Genomic DNA, 19,757 nt, shown 5'->3' with positions numbered 1-19,757 from the left:
AAGTCCATTCTCTACGTCTGCAACTTTATTCCTGTCCTGCCCCTAGGTTCACCTTTTTTTTTTTTAGGTTCCACATATATGTGTTAGCATACAGTATTTGTTTTTCTCTTTCTGACTTACTTCACTCTGTATGACAGACTCTGGGTCCATCCACCTCACTACAAATAACTCAGTTTCGTTTCTTTTTATGGCTCAGTAATATTCCATTGTATATATGTGCCACATCTTCTTTATCCATTCATCTGTTGATGGACACTTAGGTTGCTTCCATGTCCTGGCTATTGTAAATAGAGCTGCAATGAACATTGTGGTACATGACTCTTTTTGAATTATGTTTTTCTCAGGGTATATGCCCAGTAGTGGGATTGCTGGGTCATATGGTAGTTCTAGTTTTAGTTTTTCAAGGAACTTCCATACTGTTCTCCATAGTGGCTGTATCAATTTACATTCCCACCGACAGTGCAAGAGGGTTCCCTTTTCTCCACACCCTCTCCAGCATTTATTGTTTGTAGGTGTTTTGATGATGGCCATTCTGACTGGTGTGAGGTGATACCTCATTGTAGTTTTGATTTGCATTTCTCTAATGATTAATGATGTTGAGCATTCTTTCATGTGTCTGTTGGCAGTCTGTATATCTTCTTTGGAGAAATGTCTATTTAGGTCTTCTGCCCATTTTTGGATTGGGTTGTTTTTTTGATATTGAGCTGCACGAGCTGCTTGTAAATTTTGGAGATTAATCCTTTGTTAGTTGCTTCATTTGGAAATACTTTCTCCCATTCTGAGGGCCGTCTTTTCGTCATTTATGGTTTCCTTTGCTGTGCAAAAGCTTTTAAGTTTCACTAAGTCCCATTTGTTTATTTTTATTTTCATTTCTCTAGGAGGTGGGTCAAAAAGGATCTTGCTGTGATTTATGTCATAGAGTGTTCTGCCTATGTTTTCCTCTAAGAGTTTGATAGTGTCTGGCCTGACATTTAGGTCTTCAATCCATTTTGAGTTTATTTTTGTGTATGGTGTTAGGGAGTGTTCTAATTTCATTCTTTTACATGTTGCTGTCCAGTCTTCTCAGCACCACTTATTGAAGAGGCTGTCGTGAGGTAAGATTTTGTACTTAAAATCTCCCTCTGAGAATTCAGAGGGGGATTCAGACACTTGCTTCAGCCTCCCACTTGGCCAGTTCCACTCTCCCAGTGTATTACCTTTCCATCGGGCATTGGTTTATGCCAAGCACATTGTTGATCACGATCAATGATAAGCATATGGAGTGTTTTTATTTAATTAATTAATTAATTTAATTGAGGTATAGTTGATTGCAATATTGTATGTTTCACCTGTATAACACAGTGTTTCACAATTTTAAAAGATTCTACTCCATTTATAGTTACTATAAAATATTGGCTGTATTTCCTGTGCTGGGCAGTATATCCTGTAGCTTATTTATTTTATACATAGTAGTTTGTACCCCTTAAACGATTATTCCTATGTTGCCCCTCCCCCTTCCCCTCTCCCCATCAGTAATAACCACTAGTTTGTTCTCTATGGGGAGTGTTTTAAAAATATTATTGATGAAGTAGCAATAGTGCAGAAAATCGGCATTAAATTTTTTAATATGGTTCCCCACTGATAAGCAGGTACAGAAAGTACAGTTAGATGTCAGGCTAAAGGTCCAAAGAGTGGATTTGGTTGTAATTGGGAATGAATCAAACATGTTCAGAGCAACGCTGAAAGCTTCCTCAGCCCCCTGGGATCTTCTACCCCCATTCTTCTCAGAATTCATACCTACGTGCAGGAATTTTGCCTCCACTAATTCAGTGGTCACTTGCTCATATGTCACAGGAGATTGAGGACAGGTGCTAAGGAACCCAGGGGAAGCGCATAGGGTTCACTAGAAAGAACAGGGTCAGGAAGCAGTGTGTTGAGGTGGTGGGTACAGAGGATGTGTTTTCAGGCCACCCCAACCTGAAATCCCGGTTCTGCACCATGCTGAATTTGTGGCTTTGGGCAGGCTGCTTACTGCTCGATGGGGATACCACTGCTTACCTTATGTTTAATGAGGATTACGTACACGCACCTGGTACACGGTGTGTGGTTAGTGGTGCAGGCCGCTTCCCTCGCATCCCTTTGCAAACTTTCTGTTATTTCTCCAAAGGCCCATCAACGGGAGCGACCAGCATCGCATCGAGGCAGAAGCAGCAAAGCACGTGCAAACACCGATGCGAAGAGTTCACCTTTCTCAGCCACAAATGACCTTTTCATACGTAGAAGGAAAGTATACTGGTTAGCAAGGTAAGTACATTTTCTTTAATCTTCCTCCTCTCTTTTCTGACTCGCTTGTCTGCTTAAAATGGAAAGCGAGGATAGATCAAAGAATTCCACTGTTCCTTATCCCTGGAGGCCCAAGGGCCCTGATGAAGCTCTATCTGATCCTACCAAAGGCACCATAATTGTCTGTTTCTACCAGCTTTCAGTTACAAAAAATATACTCCTTTTTCTTAAACATCTAAACCTTGCAAGCATAGTTCAAAAATTCAGCTGTTGTCCTGTCTTTTATTTAACTAGAAAACTAGATATCTAATTCGTGTCCTTTAAATGACCCCCCACCCTCTCACCCCCAGATGAAGTCTCCTGCCACCCAGCCAGCCCCTCTCCGGCTCTTGCCCACAGCAGCCCCCTTAGCGGCAAGTCCTCACCTCGTGCGATCCAGCCCACGTGACCCCCACTCCTTCATCTCCTCCCCTTTCACTTGTTTTTCAGGGAAGCTTGTTTCTTTTCTTCATTATTTTCTTCTACTTCCTTTGCACATCACTCTTTTCTCAAATTTCAAAATGTACATAAGCAAATGCAGGATGGAAGCGCGTACTCTAAGACTCTCCTAAGGCATCTTCTCTATCTCCTTCGCCTCACCTGAGGCACCTACGGCACAGGTGGCACAGCTAAGAGAGTATTCAGAAAGTAAACAAGTTCATACCTGGCTGGGACACAGTTTATGTTCAGATGAACATAGTTTAAAAATAGAGCTAAACCACAACTTTCTACTTGGCAAAACTATGTTTTTGTATTTCACGCTCATTTTGGAAGTCAGTCTGAGATATCTGTCCTTTTAGGAACACATTATCTGAACTTCTAAATGAAAAGAAATAATGATTGCTACTCAATTCCTGTTATGATGTAATCAGAATGACCTCTAAGTGTGGAAAAATGGAAGACAATGCACAGCCTCCAACTCACTTAAACTATATTGATAGTTTAGTGGTAGCAACTTGAATTTAAAAAATAATTGCATTCATCTTCTGGGAGTCAAGTGACTGGAAAGAAGGGTACTTTCTGAATAAGTTGGTCAAGAATGACCAAATGCTGTGCAATTTTGAGACAGAACTAATTTATGATATCAAAGCTAAAAATCCTTTTTCTTATCTAAAATTTCTAAAGTGCTTATACATGCATGTATTGTCTGATATCCTTCTCATTTTGATTTACTATTGAGATTTCAAAGTCTGGAATGTAAATGACTTAGCTAAAATCATTACTGAACTTCTAAAATTCAACTCAGAACAAATATCCAAAATGAAACCTCTTCTGTATGAAGTGCTTAAGCAAAACAAAGTAAGAATTTCCATGGAAACAGCCTGGAACTCTTGAAGGAAAAGAGAGGACAAAAGTAAGCATGAAAATGCATTTATTTATTTTTTGGTTCCTCTGTACCTCTGCCCCTGCAAACTTCAGGCTGTCATCTTAATGAACACTTTCAAGCCTCAGAGGGAATTAAGAAGAACAATATTTGACAGGAGTGAGGAAGGAGCTAAATATAGTTCCCCTGTGAGAGAAATATATTCCATAATCTTCTCCTCTCCCCTTCCTTCCCCTGAGCAATCTCTCCATCTTTCAATGTGATTTTTGTGCTGCTCTTGCTGTACAGCAAGTTTAGCTGTGACTTGGTTGGGACAGAACGAAGGTAACATCGTGAGATACTTTTGTCCTCTTTTGGGAGGATCATTTCATACCAGACAACTGCTGAGGTCAATTTCCAAATTAATATTGTATATATTCCCACAGTATAATTTCCATCTGCCTAATAGTTCAGAATTTCTAAAATGCTCTCATATCAGTTAACTCATTTGATCAGTACAGTCTGAGAGGTAAACAAATCAACTATGTTGAGTACTATCAGCTTACACGTTACCAGGACAGAAGGGTTCAAGATCACCCTGCTCGTAAGTAAAGAAACCAGAACTTGGCCAGCAATTTGGATCTCAGACCATTGCCTTCTCCGACTCTACAAATACAACTAACCTCCTGACCAAGGTAGACATTGTGTCATGGGTACTCTCCCCTCTTCATTAGAAATTAAGAACTTTTATTTATTTTAAAAATACATGCTTTAGCATTATAAAGTCAAAATCTCGCCCTCTCTATAACTGCTAATATTGATCAGTAAATACCTCCAAGAAAGGTATAGTCAGGGATCCATGGACTTTTGACTTCCCTGAGTATGGCTATTTCTGACAAGCTTTTCCCAGAACCTATTTTTAATCGATAAATCAAATAATGTTTCATTTTAAAGCTCAGCAATCAATACATGACTTATAGAGGACAAAAGTGACCTTTTGTAAATCTGAAACATTAAATGTTGAACTTGTCTTTTGAAATAATCATTGATGCATTGGCTGAATTAAGTAACTTAGAATATTATTTTACTGATCCAAGATAATACCTTGGGGTGCAATAAAATCTCTCCCCAGGGATATGGTGGTATCTATTTTCTTTGGAAAATTAAAGGCAGTTAAGGTTGGAGATGATGATGGCTCTAAATAGGATGATAGTTATCATCAAGTACAAAGTCTGGGACCTCCCTGGTGGTCCAGCAGTTTTGATTCCGTGCTTCCAATGCAGCGGACACCAGTTCCATCCCTGGTCAGGGAACTAAGATCCCACATGCCGTGAGGCCAAAAACAAACAAACAAACAAAAATAGAAAGCATGATGGAATCTGTTATTATAACTTTCTGCTGCTTATAATTTTTGAAAACTAATGGAATTCAATAAAAGATATCATATCATGCATTTGGGAAATATTAAGACCAAGGGACCAACAGACAATCCATTCCATAATTAACATAACATGTATACTTTAAGACAATATGACAGTCATTCATTTGATGTTCTAAGACACACATTATTAGATATGGACACATCATTGTGGACAAAAATTAAAAAATAGAAACATTCCAAGAGGTGACTTCCTCTTTGGTTAGCTTTCACTATAGGGCATTACAACAAGTGCTACCAGTAATCATTTATCTAGATAAATAGTAATATATTTGACTGTGCCAAGTAGTTGATATACTTTAATACTTAAATAACCATGTAAGATAGGTAGTACCGTCCAACATGATAGACGAGAAATCAATAAAAACCTCACCCCAAAAGTGAACTACAAAAAGCAACGTGTTCCATTCACATTGCTAGTACCTGGTACAGGCTAGCACCAAAGCTCAGTTTACCTGATCCCAGCATCACTGTGCTACCCCAGCTTCGAGTTGACTGTTCCCCTCTACAGCCCACTCCTTCCAAGCAACCTTCAGGTAACCAAGTATCACTGCCATGAATCGTCCTTTAGGGTTCACTATTGGGGGAGGACCTATATCATTTGCTAAATGTAACGCAGATACTGAGTTAATGAAATTTACTTAAAAGGTATAAAAGCAGGGCATCTGGGAAGCTTTCTGCTCACTGAAAATGTTACCTGTAAATCACAGCCATTAATTCTAGTTAAAAGGAGAAATCATTCCACTTTTACAACAAAATTAGAAACAACCAATGCAACAAAAGTTTTTAAAAATTATATTTAATACAAGTGAATAGATTAGAAGATCTGAAATGTTATAAAGCAATATACACAATGAATAAATAATTTGCACAGGAGAGTCATGTCTACATTACATAACACTGTCTAGTATGGGAATACTTAAAGTAAATCCAGTGATAATGGAGAAAGTCCATAAAAATGCTAACCTGTCTTCCCTTGTATGAAATTGTTCAAGTATAAAAATCCAATACAGTGTAAAATAGTATTCAATTTACTTTAAGAATAAAAATTGCAAGTATTGCAGTTTCAGAAGAAAAATGTAAAGCAGCATTTAAAAACTACATAAACTACATAAGAAGAGTGTTAAACTAATGAAGTACCAATAAATGAGAGCTACACAAGCAAAAATCAGAGAAGGAAGCATGAAACTAGCAATAGGTCCTGTTAAAAATTAAAAAAAAAAACCCTAAAAACTAAAATAAACTAAAATGTGTTAATGTAAGAGTACTCTCTTATACAGTGCACATATGAATTTAAATAAATCCAAGTCAACATCTTTAGTTGAATAGGTTAATATTTAATATGCTACATCTAGACCTACTAAATAATTTATGCCATGAGATGAATACATAATTTTACAGTGTCACATCTAAAGTTCCTTTCTTTAGAGTGCAGCATAGTAAAACTTAAAAATAAATATCTTAAATAGCATTACTATTAAGGCACAGTATAAACCACATTATCATTAATTGTTGAAGAATTGTAATCTCAGTAACCTTGTTGTCTCATGTACTGTATTCACTAATAAATAGTTTTAAATATGACTCTGAAATAGATACTAAAAAGTGTAAAATTATTTAAAAAGGGAAAAAAATAAATGTCCTTAAGACAGTTCTTAAGGGTTTAGAGTCTGCAAACTTTGCCCGCCTTTAATCATTAAGCCACGAGTCGACACAATAAATAGAAAGAGAAGGCTGTTGTAGTAAAAGCCTGATCCTATTTCAGAATCAGAATTGCTGACACCAGCAGATACAAGTTTCCCAAAATTGAAACAGGATGGGGAGAGGGATTAGAATGTGACAAGCTCATCAAACAAGCACAAGTGATGTGTTCTTTCCAGAACTGTGTGTGTTATTGATTGTCTGTACAGCTGTTGCACCCATTCATTCCACATCACTTGTTTCACAGTCCCACTCATCCACTGGGTAGATGAGAAAATAGCTTTGGTGCCTGTCCACCATTTCACCCACTGCCATGCTCCTAGACTGATTGTTCGATGCCCATTTTTGAGAGTAAGAACATTACCTTCTTGAAAAAGTTCTCTAGGCCGTAGTGACTGCTAAAACTGACAATCAGTGCTTTCACCATTTTTTTTAAAAAATCTGCTTTTAAATGTAATTCAAGCTACATATTGCTCACTCTGTATTCCCTGGTTCAACTGGATTCAAATAGCATTTTCTAACTGGTAAAAGGCAGTTTGCTTCCCTGATACTATAAAAAGAGCAAAAGTAAAAATCCCGTTATAAAAGTGAAGTTCCATTGTTCCTCCTGCCACCGTTTCGTCGCGGCCTTTTACTTACTCAGGCTCTTTGGGATTGACTTCCAAAACTGCGCCCACTCCCCCCCTCATTCTCATCTCTTTCACGTCTAGAACTACTACTGGAGTATTAAAAAAAATAATCATCATAATTCTGCTTCACAATAGCATAGCTTTTTTTTTTTTTTTTTTAAAGCTGTTAAGTCAATGTTAACTCTTATTAGCTACTGAAAATTGGGAAATCGGGAGGGAAAGAGGAAACAATTCGACTTTGATCAGGTTCTGGCCTATTGCATCCGATCTGTTTGCAGCTGCTGAGGCTGATACTGGCCAAAGGCAGCGGCGGCGGCAGCTGCGGCGGCGGCGGCGGCCGCGGTCCCAGGTGCGGCGGCGGTGATTGGCTGCTGCACCGCGTAGCCGTAGCCCCCGGCCGTGACGTAGCCAGCGGCAGCCGGGGAGGCTGCGTACGGGTACTGGTCGTAGGCGGCGGCGGCGGCGGCCGCTGCGGCGGCCGCCGAGTACTGTGCGTACGCGGCTCCCGTGTAGTCAATGTAAGGTGCGGTGGAGGCGGCCGCTGCGGTCGGCTGGACGTGCGGGATGACCACTCCAGGCTGCACAAAAGCCTGCGGATAGACATAGTGGGCAGGTATCCTGTCGAGAAACGGAAAACAGAGTCAGGCAGGAGTTGCCTCCTGCCTGGAGCATGGCTTCTTCCGAGATCAGACCAAACTCAAATTTAGTGGTTATTATGAGCATAGGGTTGCCACAATATCGACTTGCCAGTCACCTGTGAAAGTACTCTGGCGGGAGCCCAGATCATGGAGTGACCCAGAAGGAATTCAACAACGAAAATAGGATACCCTCCCTGCCAGAATTTTGATTCAGGATCATTTTGGAACCAAGAAATGGCATGGAGCCAAAGTTTGGAAAAATAAAGTTTCAGGAGGGCCTCGCACAGAGGAAGTATTTAATAAATGCTGAATTGAGTTAAGACTTGAGAAAATTTTGTGGTGAGTTCGTTCAACGAAAACGGTTTAGACAATAGAAAAATTCTTAACCGTGAAACCAGGAATCCAAAGGGAATCTGTGATCGTTCAATTCTATAAGGGTGATGGCCGGTTTCTCAAAAACTACAGTAAATTTCAACAAAAGCCGTATGTTTATTATCATGGCAACCCTACTGGAAATTGCTATGCAGACTCAGCACACATTAATCTCTCTGCAACCTCAGTCACCCTTATTAAAGATAATAATAATGAAAAGAGAAGCAGGCGCCAAAATAAAAAAGGAGTTTAAAAGATCACAAGTGTGGTAAACACAGCAGAATCACACTTCTCAAACGAACTGTAGTGCAGCTCACTCTATCACAAGAGGCTGTTGTGGGAAGCTACAGAAATGCTATTAACATTCATGGCAGTGATTCCCAAAGAGATGTGCAGCACGCTTTTGGTCTTTCTTTCTTTCTTTTTCTCCATTAAATTCATAAAGACACAAGGGTCAATCAAACCTGTTTGACTATCAGGCAACTGAAGGTCAGCCAGCTTGTTTATCTCTATGCAAGACAGACAGAAGGGGTTTTGGGGAAATGATGAGGTTGAGGGAAAAGGTAGGGTCAGGGAAACACAACTAAATATTTCTAAAATTAATATCAACTTAAAAGGATTACATAATAAGAGTAAGGAAACTTTTTTTTTTGAGCATCTACTAAGTCTTGTTTTATCCTCTAACTCAACAGAAATAGATTTATTAGCATATCTGTTTTAAATCTTCCTTACTGGTAGATATTTTATACAAATCAATTCTATTATGGTGTATTATCCTGCAAAAGTTCTAGAAAGTGAAACAAAATTGAGTACCTTCTAAAATGATACATTCAGAGGTCACATACAAGACACACTCCAATGGCCTCACTTAAAAGTTAATTTTGTTAAAAAAAAAAAGAAATCACAAGAGGTATTTTAAAAAACCCATGCATCTCAGTTCTCACTCTTGCGATTCATAACTGCCCAGTTAAAACGCTACTGTGAATATCTGATTTATTTTCATCCTTCTTTAGAATAATCTCCATCAAAACCCCCTGTATTTCTAAAAATATGACACCATAATGCCATCTGGTTGTTGCCAAAAGCAGCTTACAAGAAGTACAAGCACAAGTAACAATCTTTGAATTTTAAAGAACTCAAAACAGAAAACTTCATATTTAGATTATGAAAACATAAATTTTGCTTTGCCTTTTCAGAGTTTTACTGAAAGCACTCATTAACCAACATCCATGGAAAAGATGAATTTATCACAGAGGGTAGTGAACTTTGACCCCAATGATAAAAATACACTCCATTTTACTAGACTTGTAGATCTTTCCCAGTGCCAGGAGAAACGACGTCATCAAGTGTTTCTGAGGACACTTAGAGATGTTCTTAATTGCTTGTCAGAAACCAGACTCGTGGTCATGCACACACTCAGAACTTCTCTGCAGGTCAGGTGACTGGCTCGTTCAGAGCGACAGGTGTGGCTTTATGAAACACCGTCCCTGGAGGCCGCCGTGTCCACGATGTGCAGACACGGATAAGAAAGCCTTACTCATGCCAGTTTACATGTGGTGATGGACAGCAGGGGCTGCAGCCGGGCTATTTTTGATCCTGTCATGCGACAAGGGTTTCCAGCGGGTAAAATGTCTTTATAAGGCCAAAGTAAAACATCTATCAGCTCCAAAGGCCAGCCAGTATGAATCTCACTGATACTGAAACATTAACCCCTGTGCTCCCAAAGTTCCAAAGACAACACGACAGCTGCTAGGCTTGTATCTCTAAATAAAGGTGGTAACTGAAAATAAGTTTAGCCTACAAAAAGGCAGGATAAAAGTGTGTGTGTGTGTGTGTGTATGAAGAATGCTTTAAATGATACACAGGCAGCGTTGCTTACAGGACTCTTGTCTCTGCGTTTATTTTACATTAATAGTTTTCACTTGAAAATGCCAACCAATGAGTATAAAGTTCCTTAGACTATCAGAAACCTACATGAAGTCTGGCAAGGGTTAGGAAGCTATCTAGCAGGCAAATGAAACCCTAGACTTTTTAAGGCTTAGGGAAAGGAGAATCCAGAAGACCACGGAGAGACTAAAATAGTTCAGAAGGCAGGCAGAATCGGACTAAAGGGTGAGGCGGCACTTCTGAAGCAATTCCTGTATTAGGAGCTCTTTTAATAGCCTGCGGAGCCCATTAAGGCAATTTGGGAATCTCCCTCCTGCTAGAGAGCTACCAACATCCTTTCCCTCAGTGAATCACAGAATGTAAATGCCTAGCAGAAATAAAAACACCAGAGCAAAGCCGACACTTCGGACAACTTTCAAAGAAAATTTACTATGTTTTCCTTTTCTTCCTATCTCTTCAGGTCCCTCTGGCATCTCTCTGTGACTTTTGACATCCTAAAGGGTTTCCTCTTTCAACCTATCACATAAACTGCTGACACAGGCTGCATCTCATTCACTTGTTTAAAGTAACCTAGGTCCCTAACATCCTACCAAACTAAGTGCAAACTTCTTAAACTTTGGCATGCCAGGCCTTTTATACTTCTGGCTCCAAAATACTTTTTCCTGTATTTCTTCTCACCTTTCCTTGAACCCAGGTCAGCTGGGCTCCTCAATGTTTCCTGGACATACCATACACACCTAGAGCTTCACCTTCGCTCGCGACATCCCTCTGTCAGGGATGCCAATCCTCACTCCATCTCTACCTGTTGAAATCGCAATCCTATCTATCCTAGCTCTACCACTCACCATGTGTAAAGCCTTCAGGAATTTGCTTCACCTTTTTAGTCTCATGTATTTCTCATAAGTGAAATGAACCTAATATTTCCAATCCTAGTATTTCCAACTCTGAATTGCTGTGCATTAAATAAAATTATCTATGTGAAGAGCCTACAGTGAGGAATATATTCATTGCAAGAGTTCCCTATCCTCCATCATAGTTTAGAATCTAGGTCAACTTCTACCTCTTTCATGAAGACTTCCTGGATCCCACCAACCTGATGTCTCTCTGCCTTATCTGAAGCCATATAGACAGCCCTTCTGGGCGCTTCTCAGTTTTCTTACTAGATTATAAGAGAGAGCTGAGTTGTGTCTTTCAGACTACAGCTTGACACAGAGGAAAGAACATGGCTTTGGAGGCCATGATTCGGAACCTAGAACCAGACTCTATCACTTAGTAGTCCCTGAGGGAAGTTAATTAACCTCTCTGCATCTCAATTTTTCACCCATGGAAAGGACATTAACAGTGCCTTCATCAAATAATTACTGTGATAATTAAATTATATAATTTATGTAAATCCCTTATCAGTACCAGGCAAGTAGCAGGTGTTCAGTTAATGTTAATTACTGTCCCTTCTGCTCCACTTAGTGGACAGTATAATACTTATTATGCGTTAACACAACTAGAGTAAAACTTAGCACTTAAAGGAGTACTAAGTGCTAAGGTTAGCACTTGAAGGAGTACTCCTTTAAACTTAGCACTTAAAGGAGTACTAAGTGCTAAGTACCAAGTACTAAGTGCTAAATATTTACTAAGTAAATATTTAAGTGTATTTCAACCTGATCTAAACTAGCCCAGAATTTTCTACTCAAGATCCATAGGCTCTCCTCTCCAACGTTTCAATAAGAAAATGATTCTTTCAAATATAAAATATTTATAAGATATTGTTTAGCAAATCCACAAATTTGTGTACATCTGCCCACTGTGTTACATCAGAAATTCCTTCAGGCCAAGGTTTTTCTCTTTAAAGGCCCAGAGTAATCTGGGGGCCACTTAAAGACCATATAAAAAAATAGTTCCTAGAATTTCAAACAAATCAAGTAAGATTAAAAATTCTCAGGCTTCTTTCCAGGCCTAAAAATAAGAACATGTGGCATCAAATAGAATTTAGGATGACCAGGTGTGAGTTGTTAGGTACAGACTCCGGGAATTAGAGCAGTGTTAAGAATCCCTTAAAAAAGAAAGAGAAGGCTTGCTTGGTCTATTTGGAATGCTATCTATTTCTAATCAAGTTCAAACAATTTATGCAAACAGTAATAATCCCCATCCTTTATAAAGACAGCTAATATTAGAAGGGATGAAAAACCAAAGGTTACTATCAAAATATGCTTCATTTAAAATTTCCATATGACACATCTTATTCTGGTTGTTATTGCCCTCGTGCTACTTTCTTAAGGATCTATAAGGACTACCACAGCCTGTCCAAATTTCTATTCTAGCTCTCAAGACCCTCCATAAGAGTTTGGTTTCTCCACGCACTGAGTCTTGTCTCCTCTTTGCCTTTGCTGAGCCTCCCCTCATCTTACACCCTTTAGACGTGTCCCTTCTTCCTTTTACCTGTCCAGGACCTACCCACTGGTCCAAGTCTAGCTCCAGTCCTCACAAAGCCTTGTCCAACTCCTCCAACTCACCTATTTTCTTGCTCTTCTGAATTCCTTTTATACTTAAAATAATACCAAGTAATTTAGCAGATAATAGGTCCTGATTCGTTTGTGTTAGTTTGGCTTCCCCAACTAAAGTGCCATCGCCTTATTTTGTACCATCCACTGGCACAGAGAGAACTACTCATATGCTAATACCGGTTGATCAGTTTAGCTGTATTAACAACTGTCTCAAGATTATGCACGTGAGATCATGACTAAGTTCACCATCACTTCTTAAGATGTATGTTCTCGTCCCCAGTTCTACCTTAAACATAGTCGAGACTAATGAGGGGGGATCCACAGAAGTAGTTGGACCCATCAGCCCACTGTTTATCATCAGTATCCGGAATGGTTTGGATGTGGCACTGATAAATCGTTATGGGTATACGAAGGCCCTTTCTAATCATATTGGACAGAAGACTCTTCTACGGCTTCAAAAAAAGTAAGGGTTGTCAGTAAGTGAGATCTCGATATGGTAAAGGGAAGGTTATAAAGAAGGTATTCGTGGAAAGTATAACTTGACTCTTCCGAGTCCAATTATTATTACTTTTTTGGATCTATTCTTGGAGACACATAAGGTAGACATCTGTCTTTGTAGGTAGACTCCAACCTTCCAGGTTACACATGTAGATGTTCAGGTGCTAAGCTAGAGAAGAAACTATTGTCGAGGATGAAACACTTCTAAACAGTTAGAATATTTAAAAAGAGGGTGTAAATCTCTGGCATTAGAGATACAACCATGTTGATCAGGTAGAAAACAGCCAAATCAGACCCTAGGTGTTTGGAATAAATTGAGGTAGGTGGGGATCTCCCAGCCATATCGTGTCTGAATGGAAGGGAACTGGGGGAGCTTGGATGAGAAAAGCGGGTAATCACAGAACCCACAGAACACAAATATAAGCAGGCCGTTCACCTGAGTCAGGTCTGAAGGTGAAAGTCAGTGCTACTCTACTCAAAAACCTGGCCAGTGTTAATGAAATCGGATGAGAGTTGTTGAACCTTTACATTAGAAGGCCTAGAAGTGGATATACATTGCCAAAGAAAGAACCCCATTCCCAGAAAAACACCCCAGTAAAACAGAAACTTAGGACATGCAAGCGATGAATCTGTATTCTTACAGAGGGAAATCACACCATTTAGCACTCACTACAAAAATATGGTTAAATGGAAGTCACAGGCTACAGCTTAAAAGCAAGGAATAAAAAGGCCCTTTGCTTCCCATGGCAAAGTCAAAAGTCAACACCCGTCAACACCACCACCAAAACCAAAAACACAAAGAGCCCCTTCCCCGAGGAAAAGAAAACACTTTCACTACAGCTCTTTTCATAAGTAAAAAAGCACACAGTTTAGCTATCAACACCACTTCATGACTGTAATAAATAAAATAAAGCACACGGAGGTCTACTGACTATTGTGAAAAATAAAACAACAACAGCAACATCCATGCATCGTTAATCACCATCTGAGCTTGTGTGTCTGAGTCTACTGGTTACAGAGTTTAATTCCAAACAGAACTATTCCACCTCTTATCATCGTATCCTTCTGATCAGTTAGCTTAACTGTATACGAGCCCTGTCAGGTTAGAAAGAGATAAATACAATTGAGTCAAGTTGAACAGTAGTAATGGTGTTGGGACACAATCGTCTGGTACACAAGTCATACCTGGTATTTTTGTTTTGTTTTGTTTTGTTAATCATGAGCTCAAATGTGTCTGTTTTGGAGGCTGCATACTTGGTCAGATAACTTGACTCATCTAAAAATGTTTATTTTATCAGCATTCAAAATACACAAACATATATAAATATGTATAACCGGGAACAATCTGTGACATGATGGTCTTATCTGGATATAAAAAAGAGGCAGGTTAACAAATGATATCCATATTGAAACTGAGGAGGGCCTGATGAATTGACTTACCCAAAAGGTCTTTGTATAAGGGCTGGATGAAGCTGTTGAACACCAAAGGCAAAACCTAACAATAAAACATACCACATTCTCTATTTGTGCATGGTTAGGCATTTATTACTTCTACACATAAATTGCAATCACACCTTTCACTTAGAAAAGGTAATCATTCTTTTAATACTTTAGAGAAAATAGTATACATATTTTTAAAAGTCATTTTACTAATGTTATTGTTGATCTAAATAAAAATTTTAATAGGCTACAAGTGGAAACTAAAAATGATCTGCAAAGTTTAGTTGACAGACACAGAATAAGACCTTAGAAAATCAGACATAGAGAAAGTTCTTGTGGAATGAAACCAAGAACAATAGGACTCGATAATGAAGTTACATGTCACAAATCTTCCTACAATTCTGAATCATGATCTATAAAAAAGCCTTTTTAATTTGGAACATTCTGGAATGCTTTGGACAATGCTTTGTAAGGTTCTGGATTTTACAGATTATAGTATTAAAAATTCACAAAACAAACTCTTCTTTTCTGGATAGCGTACACAGACACACACACACACACTGTATTAGACAAATACATGTTTTTCAATGCTCACAAATATTTGCACATGCACTCCCTTTCTTGACAACCTAGTTTCCTAGTAAATCTGTTTGAAGTGTCCACCTCTTTCCAAAATTTCAGATGCACAGACTTAAGAATGAAGAGTACACAACTTACTCAAAATTGCATGCCCAAGAAAAAGATTATATTTGTTCAAGAGTCGATTCACAATTATTTGTGCTCGTGCACAGGGCAGTGTTGTAAACCATTCAAGAGGTCATGTTTTCACATAAACAAAATTCTCTCCCTTTTGGTGACTAATAGCTATGTGACTTTGGAGTAAACCCCTTCTCATCTCTGCATCAGTTTCTTCATCTGTGACATAAGGGTCCTGGAGTGCATGAAATCTCTTCATCCTCTTTCATTACTAATATATTCTGGGACTTTATTTTGAACATTTACCAGCCAGGCACCACCACCCCTATGCTTCTCTTGGCTCAGTGTTCCAGCTGAATTGCCCGCTCTGAACACAGGGCAACGGGTGGCAAAAGGAGAGACAACACTAAGAAGTATAACCAGCTGGAGTTGACACATTTGGCCCATAGCACCCACATGTGAATGATCTACAAGTGGCTAAAAACCAGAAAGTGGAGAGTGAACTATGATTGTATATAGGAAACAGATGAGTCAAGCTCAAGCCTGGGTGTGTGCAAACTGAACTGACCCCCAAGATCTATTTTTTGCCCACAGGTACATTTCAAGTCAGGAAAGGAGTGTTTACAACTCTCATCTACCTTTAATGCCTTGGTAGAATAACCAGCCACAGCTCACCTTTACTAAACATCTACAGATTCTCAGGGAACTAGTGTCTTCCCAATCAGGGATTCATTCTATTCAGAAGTGGGGGGGGGGGGTCTCTAGTTGGGGGTGGGGCGTCGAGGGACATTGCTCACCTGGTTGCATGATCCTTGGTTTTGCTCCCAAGTATGCCAGATTCACATTGGCCTTCCTGCCATCAATGATGGGGTTGGGATCCTTGCAGGCTCTTTCGGCAGCAGCCCGGTCAGCCATGGTGACCTTAGCAACATACGCACACAGACATACACACAAAGCTCTAAATCAACCCCTGAAGAAACCAACAATCGCACTGGAGAAGTCATTCCTGTTAATAAAACTGAGGGGCGGGGGGTCTTAAACTTTTTCTTTCTTTCTTTTTTTTGGGGGGGGGGCTGGAACTTATCCCTTGATCCTCCATCCAAAACAAAACAAAACAAAAGAAGAAAACAGAAAGGAGGAAAGAAAGAAACACCGCCTTCTCACCCCCCAAAGTTCTAAGGGTGCTAGTAGGGCCTAGCAGAGATTTGGAAGCCTGAATTCTGTCTTAGAACTCCTCCAGATTCCCCCTCCGCCGACCATTCCCCAGGTCCCTACCCGGCCTGAGAGGCACTGTTTGCTTTAAAGAAAGACTAGCCTCACATCCGGCCGGTGTTCCCAACCCCGCAAACACTCCCCAGCGACAATAGCTATTGTCCTACGCTGGGGCTCCCGGCTCCTCGGCAAATGAATTTGCTCGCTGAAATCTCCAGGAAGGTTACTATGCTCTCTTTCATTTCGGCAAAGAAAGAGCCAGAGGTTCATCTTTTAAAAGAACTCATCTTTGCAATTAAAAAAGGGGTGGGGAGGGGTGGCATAAGAAGAAAAGCCCCAGACCTCCTGGGGTGTCCCCTCCCTGCCCCAGCCGGAATGCCAGGAAGACACACATATTTTTACAAAGCAACAGCGCGCTTAACGACCAGCCTCCAACCCGGGAGTGCAATTCTTAGGGGCTACGGCCCCTCCCTCCCAGACCTCCGCACCCCCAAATCCGGCAGTCATCACAGTTCTCTCCCTCCACCCCTGCTCCGCCTGTCCCCCGACACCGCAGCGCTCTCGGTCCCCTCGGAACCCCGCGAGGCAGGCGCCGGCCCTCCCTCCCCAGCTCCGCCGCGCGCAAACTTTCAGTTCAGCCGGGAGCGAAGAGGCAGTGCTGGTCACGTCCGCTGGGGTCCTCGCGCGGCCACGCCGAGCCCCTCACTCCCAACTCCGACCCCTCGGGCCAAGCGCCACTCTGTCCCTCCCCGCCCCCGTGGTCCTCTGTTTCCCCGCCGAGCTCTTTATCGCCCCCTCCACCACCATCCCCATCCGCGCAACTTACAAATCCATAGCCCCGGGACTTGCCCGTCTGCCGGTCGGTGATGACCACCGCCTCCTCGATCTCGCCGAAGACCTCGAAGTACTTGCGCAGGCTGGCGTCCGTGGTGTGGTAGGGTAGCCCCCCGACGAAGATCTTGGTGTACGTCGTGTCCTTCTGGGTCGTGTGCATCTTCGCGCCCGCCCCGCGGCTCGGGCTCCGGCTCCGGCTGCGGCTGCGGCTGGGGCAGCGGCTGCGCCTCCTCCTCCGGCTCCGCGTCTCCCGCACTCTTGCGCGGCCGCCGGGGGCTGCGGGCGAGCCCGGGGGCGAGGACGGCGGCGAGCGGCCGGGGTCGGCCGAGGGCGCGGGGCGCGCGGCTGCCGAAGTCGCCAGCAGCCCCGGAGACCTGACTTCGCTCTCTCCTCCCGCCCCCCCTGCCGGTCACGGTACAAATTCTCCGGATCGTCTGGGTTAGGCTCCGGTTCTGTAGGATGTGCAAACGGTTTCCACTCACCCGGCGGGGAGGCCAAAGCTGAAAAGGGAGGGTGGTCCTCAAGCGAAGAACTGGGTGCGTTTAGAGGTAGATTTTTCTTCCCTAGAAATTAGGTAGGTGTCTCGGGTGCGGCGCGGGGAGGGTCGGCGGTGACAGCGTCCGGGCGCGGAGGTGGGCGGGCGGGGGGCGAGGCGGCGGAGCCCGGGGCGGGGGACTCCGCGCGCTTCAGCTCGGGTTCCGTCCCTCCCGCCGCGGAAGCTGGAAGACAAGTGGCGAGGACGGCTCTCCCCCTCTCTGCTCCCTTCCCCCGCTGGCCGGGGGTCGGCGCCTGGCTGGGGAGGGGGCGGGCCGGACGCCTGCGATTGGCCGCGGCCGCACCTGGGGCGCCCTGCGCCGCCGCCCCCCAGCTGTTGGGAACAGCTGCTTCTCTCCCCGCGCGGCGCGGCGCGGCGCTGGGCCGCCGGGCTCGGGCACTGGAGCCGGCGCTGGGGTAGGGCTGGGGAGGGCTGGAGGCGGCTTGGCTCTCGGCGTCGCCTGCCCTAACCCGTCAAAGTCCTAGGGACTCGGCGCGGCCCCAGCCAGGACCCGGGTCGCGGGGACTGCGCCCGAACTGGGAGTTGTGTCGCTTTCCAAAACGGCGACGCGAGGTCTTTGCGCTCGGCCTCGGCGACAGGGCCGGCGACCCGGACTGACGAGCTGGGGGGTGGCCCGGATGCCTGGGGCGGTTCGCTGGGAGGCCAGTTCTCTCCCGGGCGCGGGGGCCCAAGAGCTCCGCCAACGATACCGGAATTGGATGCTCCCGGGTCTGGAGAGTGAGAAGGAGGGCCCCCAACCTTCCTTGACCCCCAAAGAGCCGGTGCTGGGGAGAACCAGCAAGGCAGAGCCGGGAGGGAAAAAAAGCTTTGGCCCTCGGGTGCGCTGCGGAGAACCACTAGCTTTCGTTGCTCACCGCCCAGCCAAGCTAAGTAAGCGTAGACACCTGTCTATCAGACACTGCTTTCTATTTCAAAGGACCATAAATTAGTACTTCACCTCACGGTCACCAAATTTGTGTTACCTCCTTAACTTAGGCCTCCCTAACTATTCGGGAAGATTGGTATAGATTTCTCATCATAAATCCTTTTCTTTTTTCCCCTAAGCAGAGAGTTAATCAATTTCCTTCTATTTGAATTGTAAGGATGTTTAGTGACTTGATCTCAAGTGTCTTATCAGGATGTACAGAAATTGTAAGAGGTGTAATTTTTGAAATCGACTTGTTACATAATCACTGGTTTCTACCAGCAAATCTTTAAAGCATTTGTAGAAATACAGACTTCAGTGCAGCCCATATATATTTATTTTTTATATCAGCTTTTGGCAACTTCTTTTTATCAAGAGTACCTTCAACTAGGCTGTAAGATCATGGTCGTAGTTGAGGTTTGGATGAAGATATTTAATGTGAGCAGAATGTCCGCCCCACCCCCCACCCCCTACTGTTGGCACACAATTTGCTTTTTTCCACCAGGAGCGTCCGCTGAAGTCCACCCAGTAATTGCCCCTGGGCTGCAACATTTATTCTCTTTAAAGCAGTTCAGTATGTTAACCTATTAGAGAGGCACATACTTCTGTTCCTTCCAGGGCACCTCTGTAGTCAGCCCAAGAGAATGAGATATATTGCATTTGCAAAAGCTAATGGGAATGCAAATATTCTTGAGCAAAATTTTGAATTCTGTTCTTCATCTTGCTGACATCTGCATGAGGTTGACCTTTTGAGGTCATCAGTTTCTTTAAGTTTGAACCCCCAGCGGGAGATAGAAAGAAACAAATCTAAAGTTTCCTGAGAAAATGTTTTTAAAATCCAGTTGAAGAA

At 42.5% G+C, this 19,757-nt stretch overlaps 1 protein-coding gene across 4 annotated transcripts; it reads right to left on the bottom strand.

The window, feature by feature from the left end:
• Window positions 1-5,821: 5,821 nt before the first annotated feature.
• Window positions 5,822-18,240, bottom strand: RBM24 (RNA binding motif protein 24). 4 transcript variants are annotated; one of them, XM_067752063.1, is made up of 4 exons: window positions 17,440-18,240; window positions 16,199-16,322; window positions 14,706-14,760; window positions 5,822-7,990 (listed from the first exon to the last, which is right to left on the bottom strand). In XM_067752063.1, the coding sequence occupies exons 1-4, from the start codon at window positions 17,605-17,607 to the stop codon at window positions 7,627-7,629; spliced, it is 711 nt and encodes a 236-aa protein (XP_067608164.1). In that variant the 5' UTR covers window positions 17,608-18,240; the 3' UTR covers window positions 5,822-7,626. The 4 variants fall into 4 exon arrangements, with proteins under 4 accessions (XP_067608164.1, XP_067608167.1, XP_067608166.1 ...); XM_067752066.1 differs by lacking the exon at window positions 17,440-18,240 and adding an exon at window positions 17,241-17,364; XM_067752065.1 differs by lacking the exon at window positions 17,440-18,240 and adding an exon at window positions 17,102-17,203.
• Window positions 18,241-19,757: the final 1,517 nt, after the last annotated feature.

Source organism: Pseudorca crassidens, chromosome 10 (assembly GCF_039906515.1).
Source record: "Pseudorca crassidens isolate mPseCra1 chromosome 10, mPseCra1.hap1, whole genome shotgun sequence".
NCBI lineage: Eukaryota > Metazoa > Chordata > Mammalia > Artiodactyla > Delphinidae > Pseudorca > Pseudorca crassidens.
Note: the sequence above shows the minus strand (reverse complement) of the source record. Positions and strands in the feature narration are given on the sequence as shown.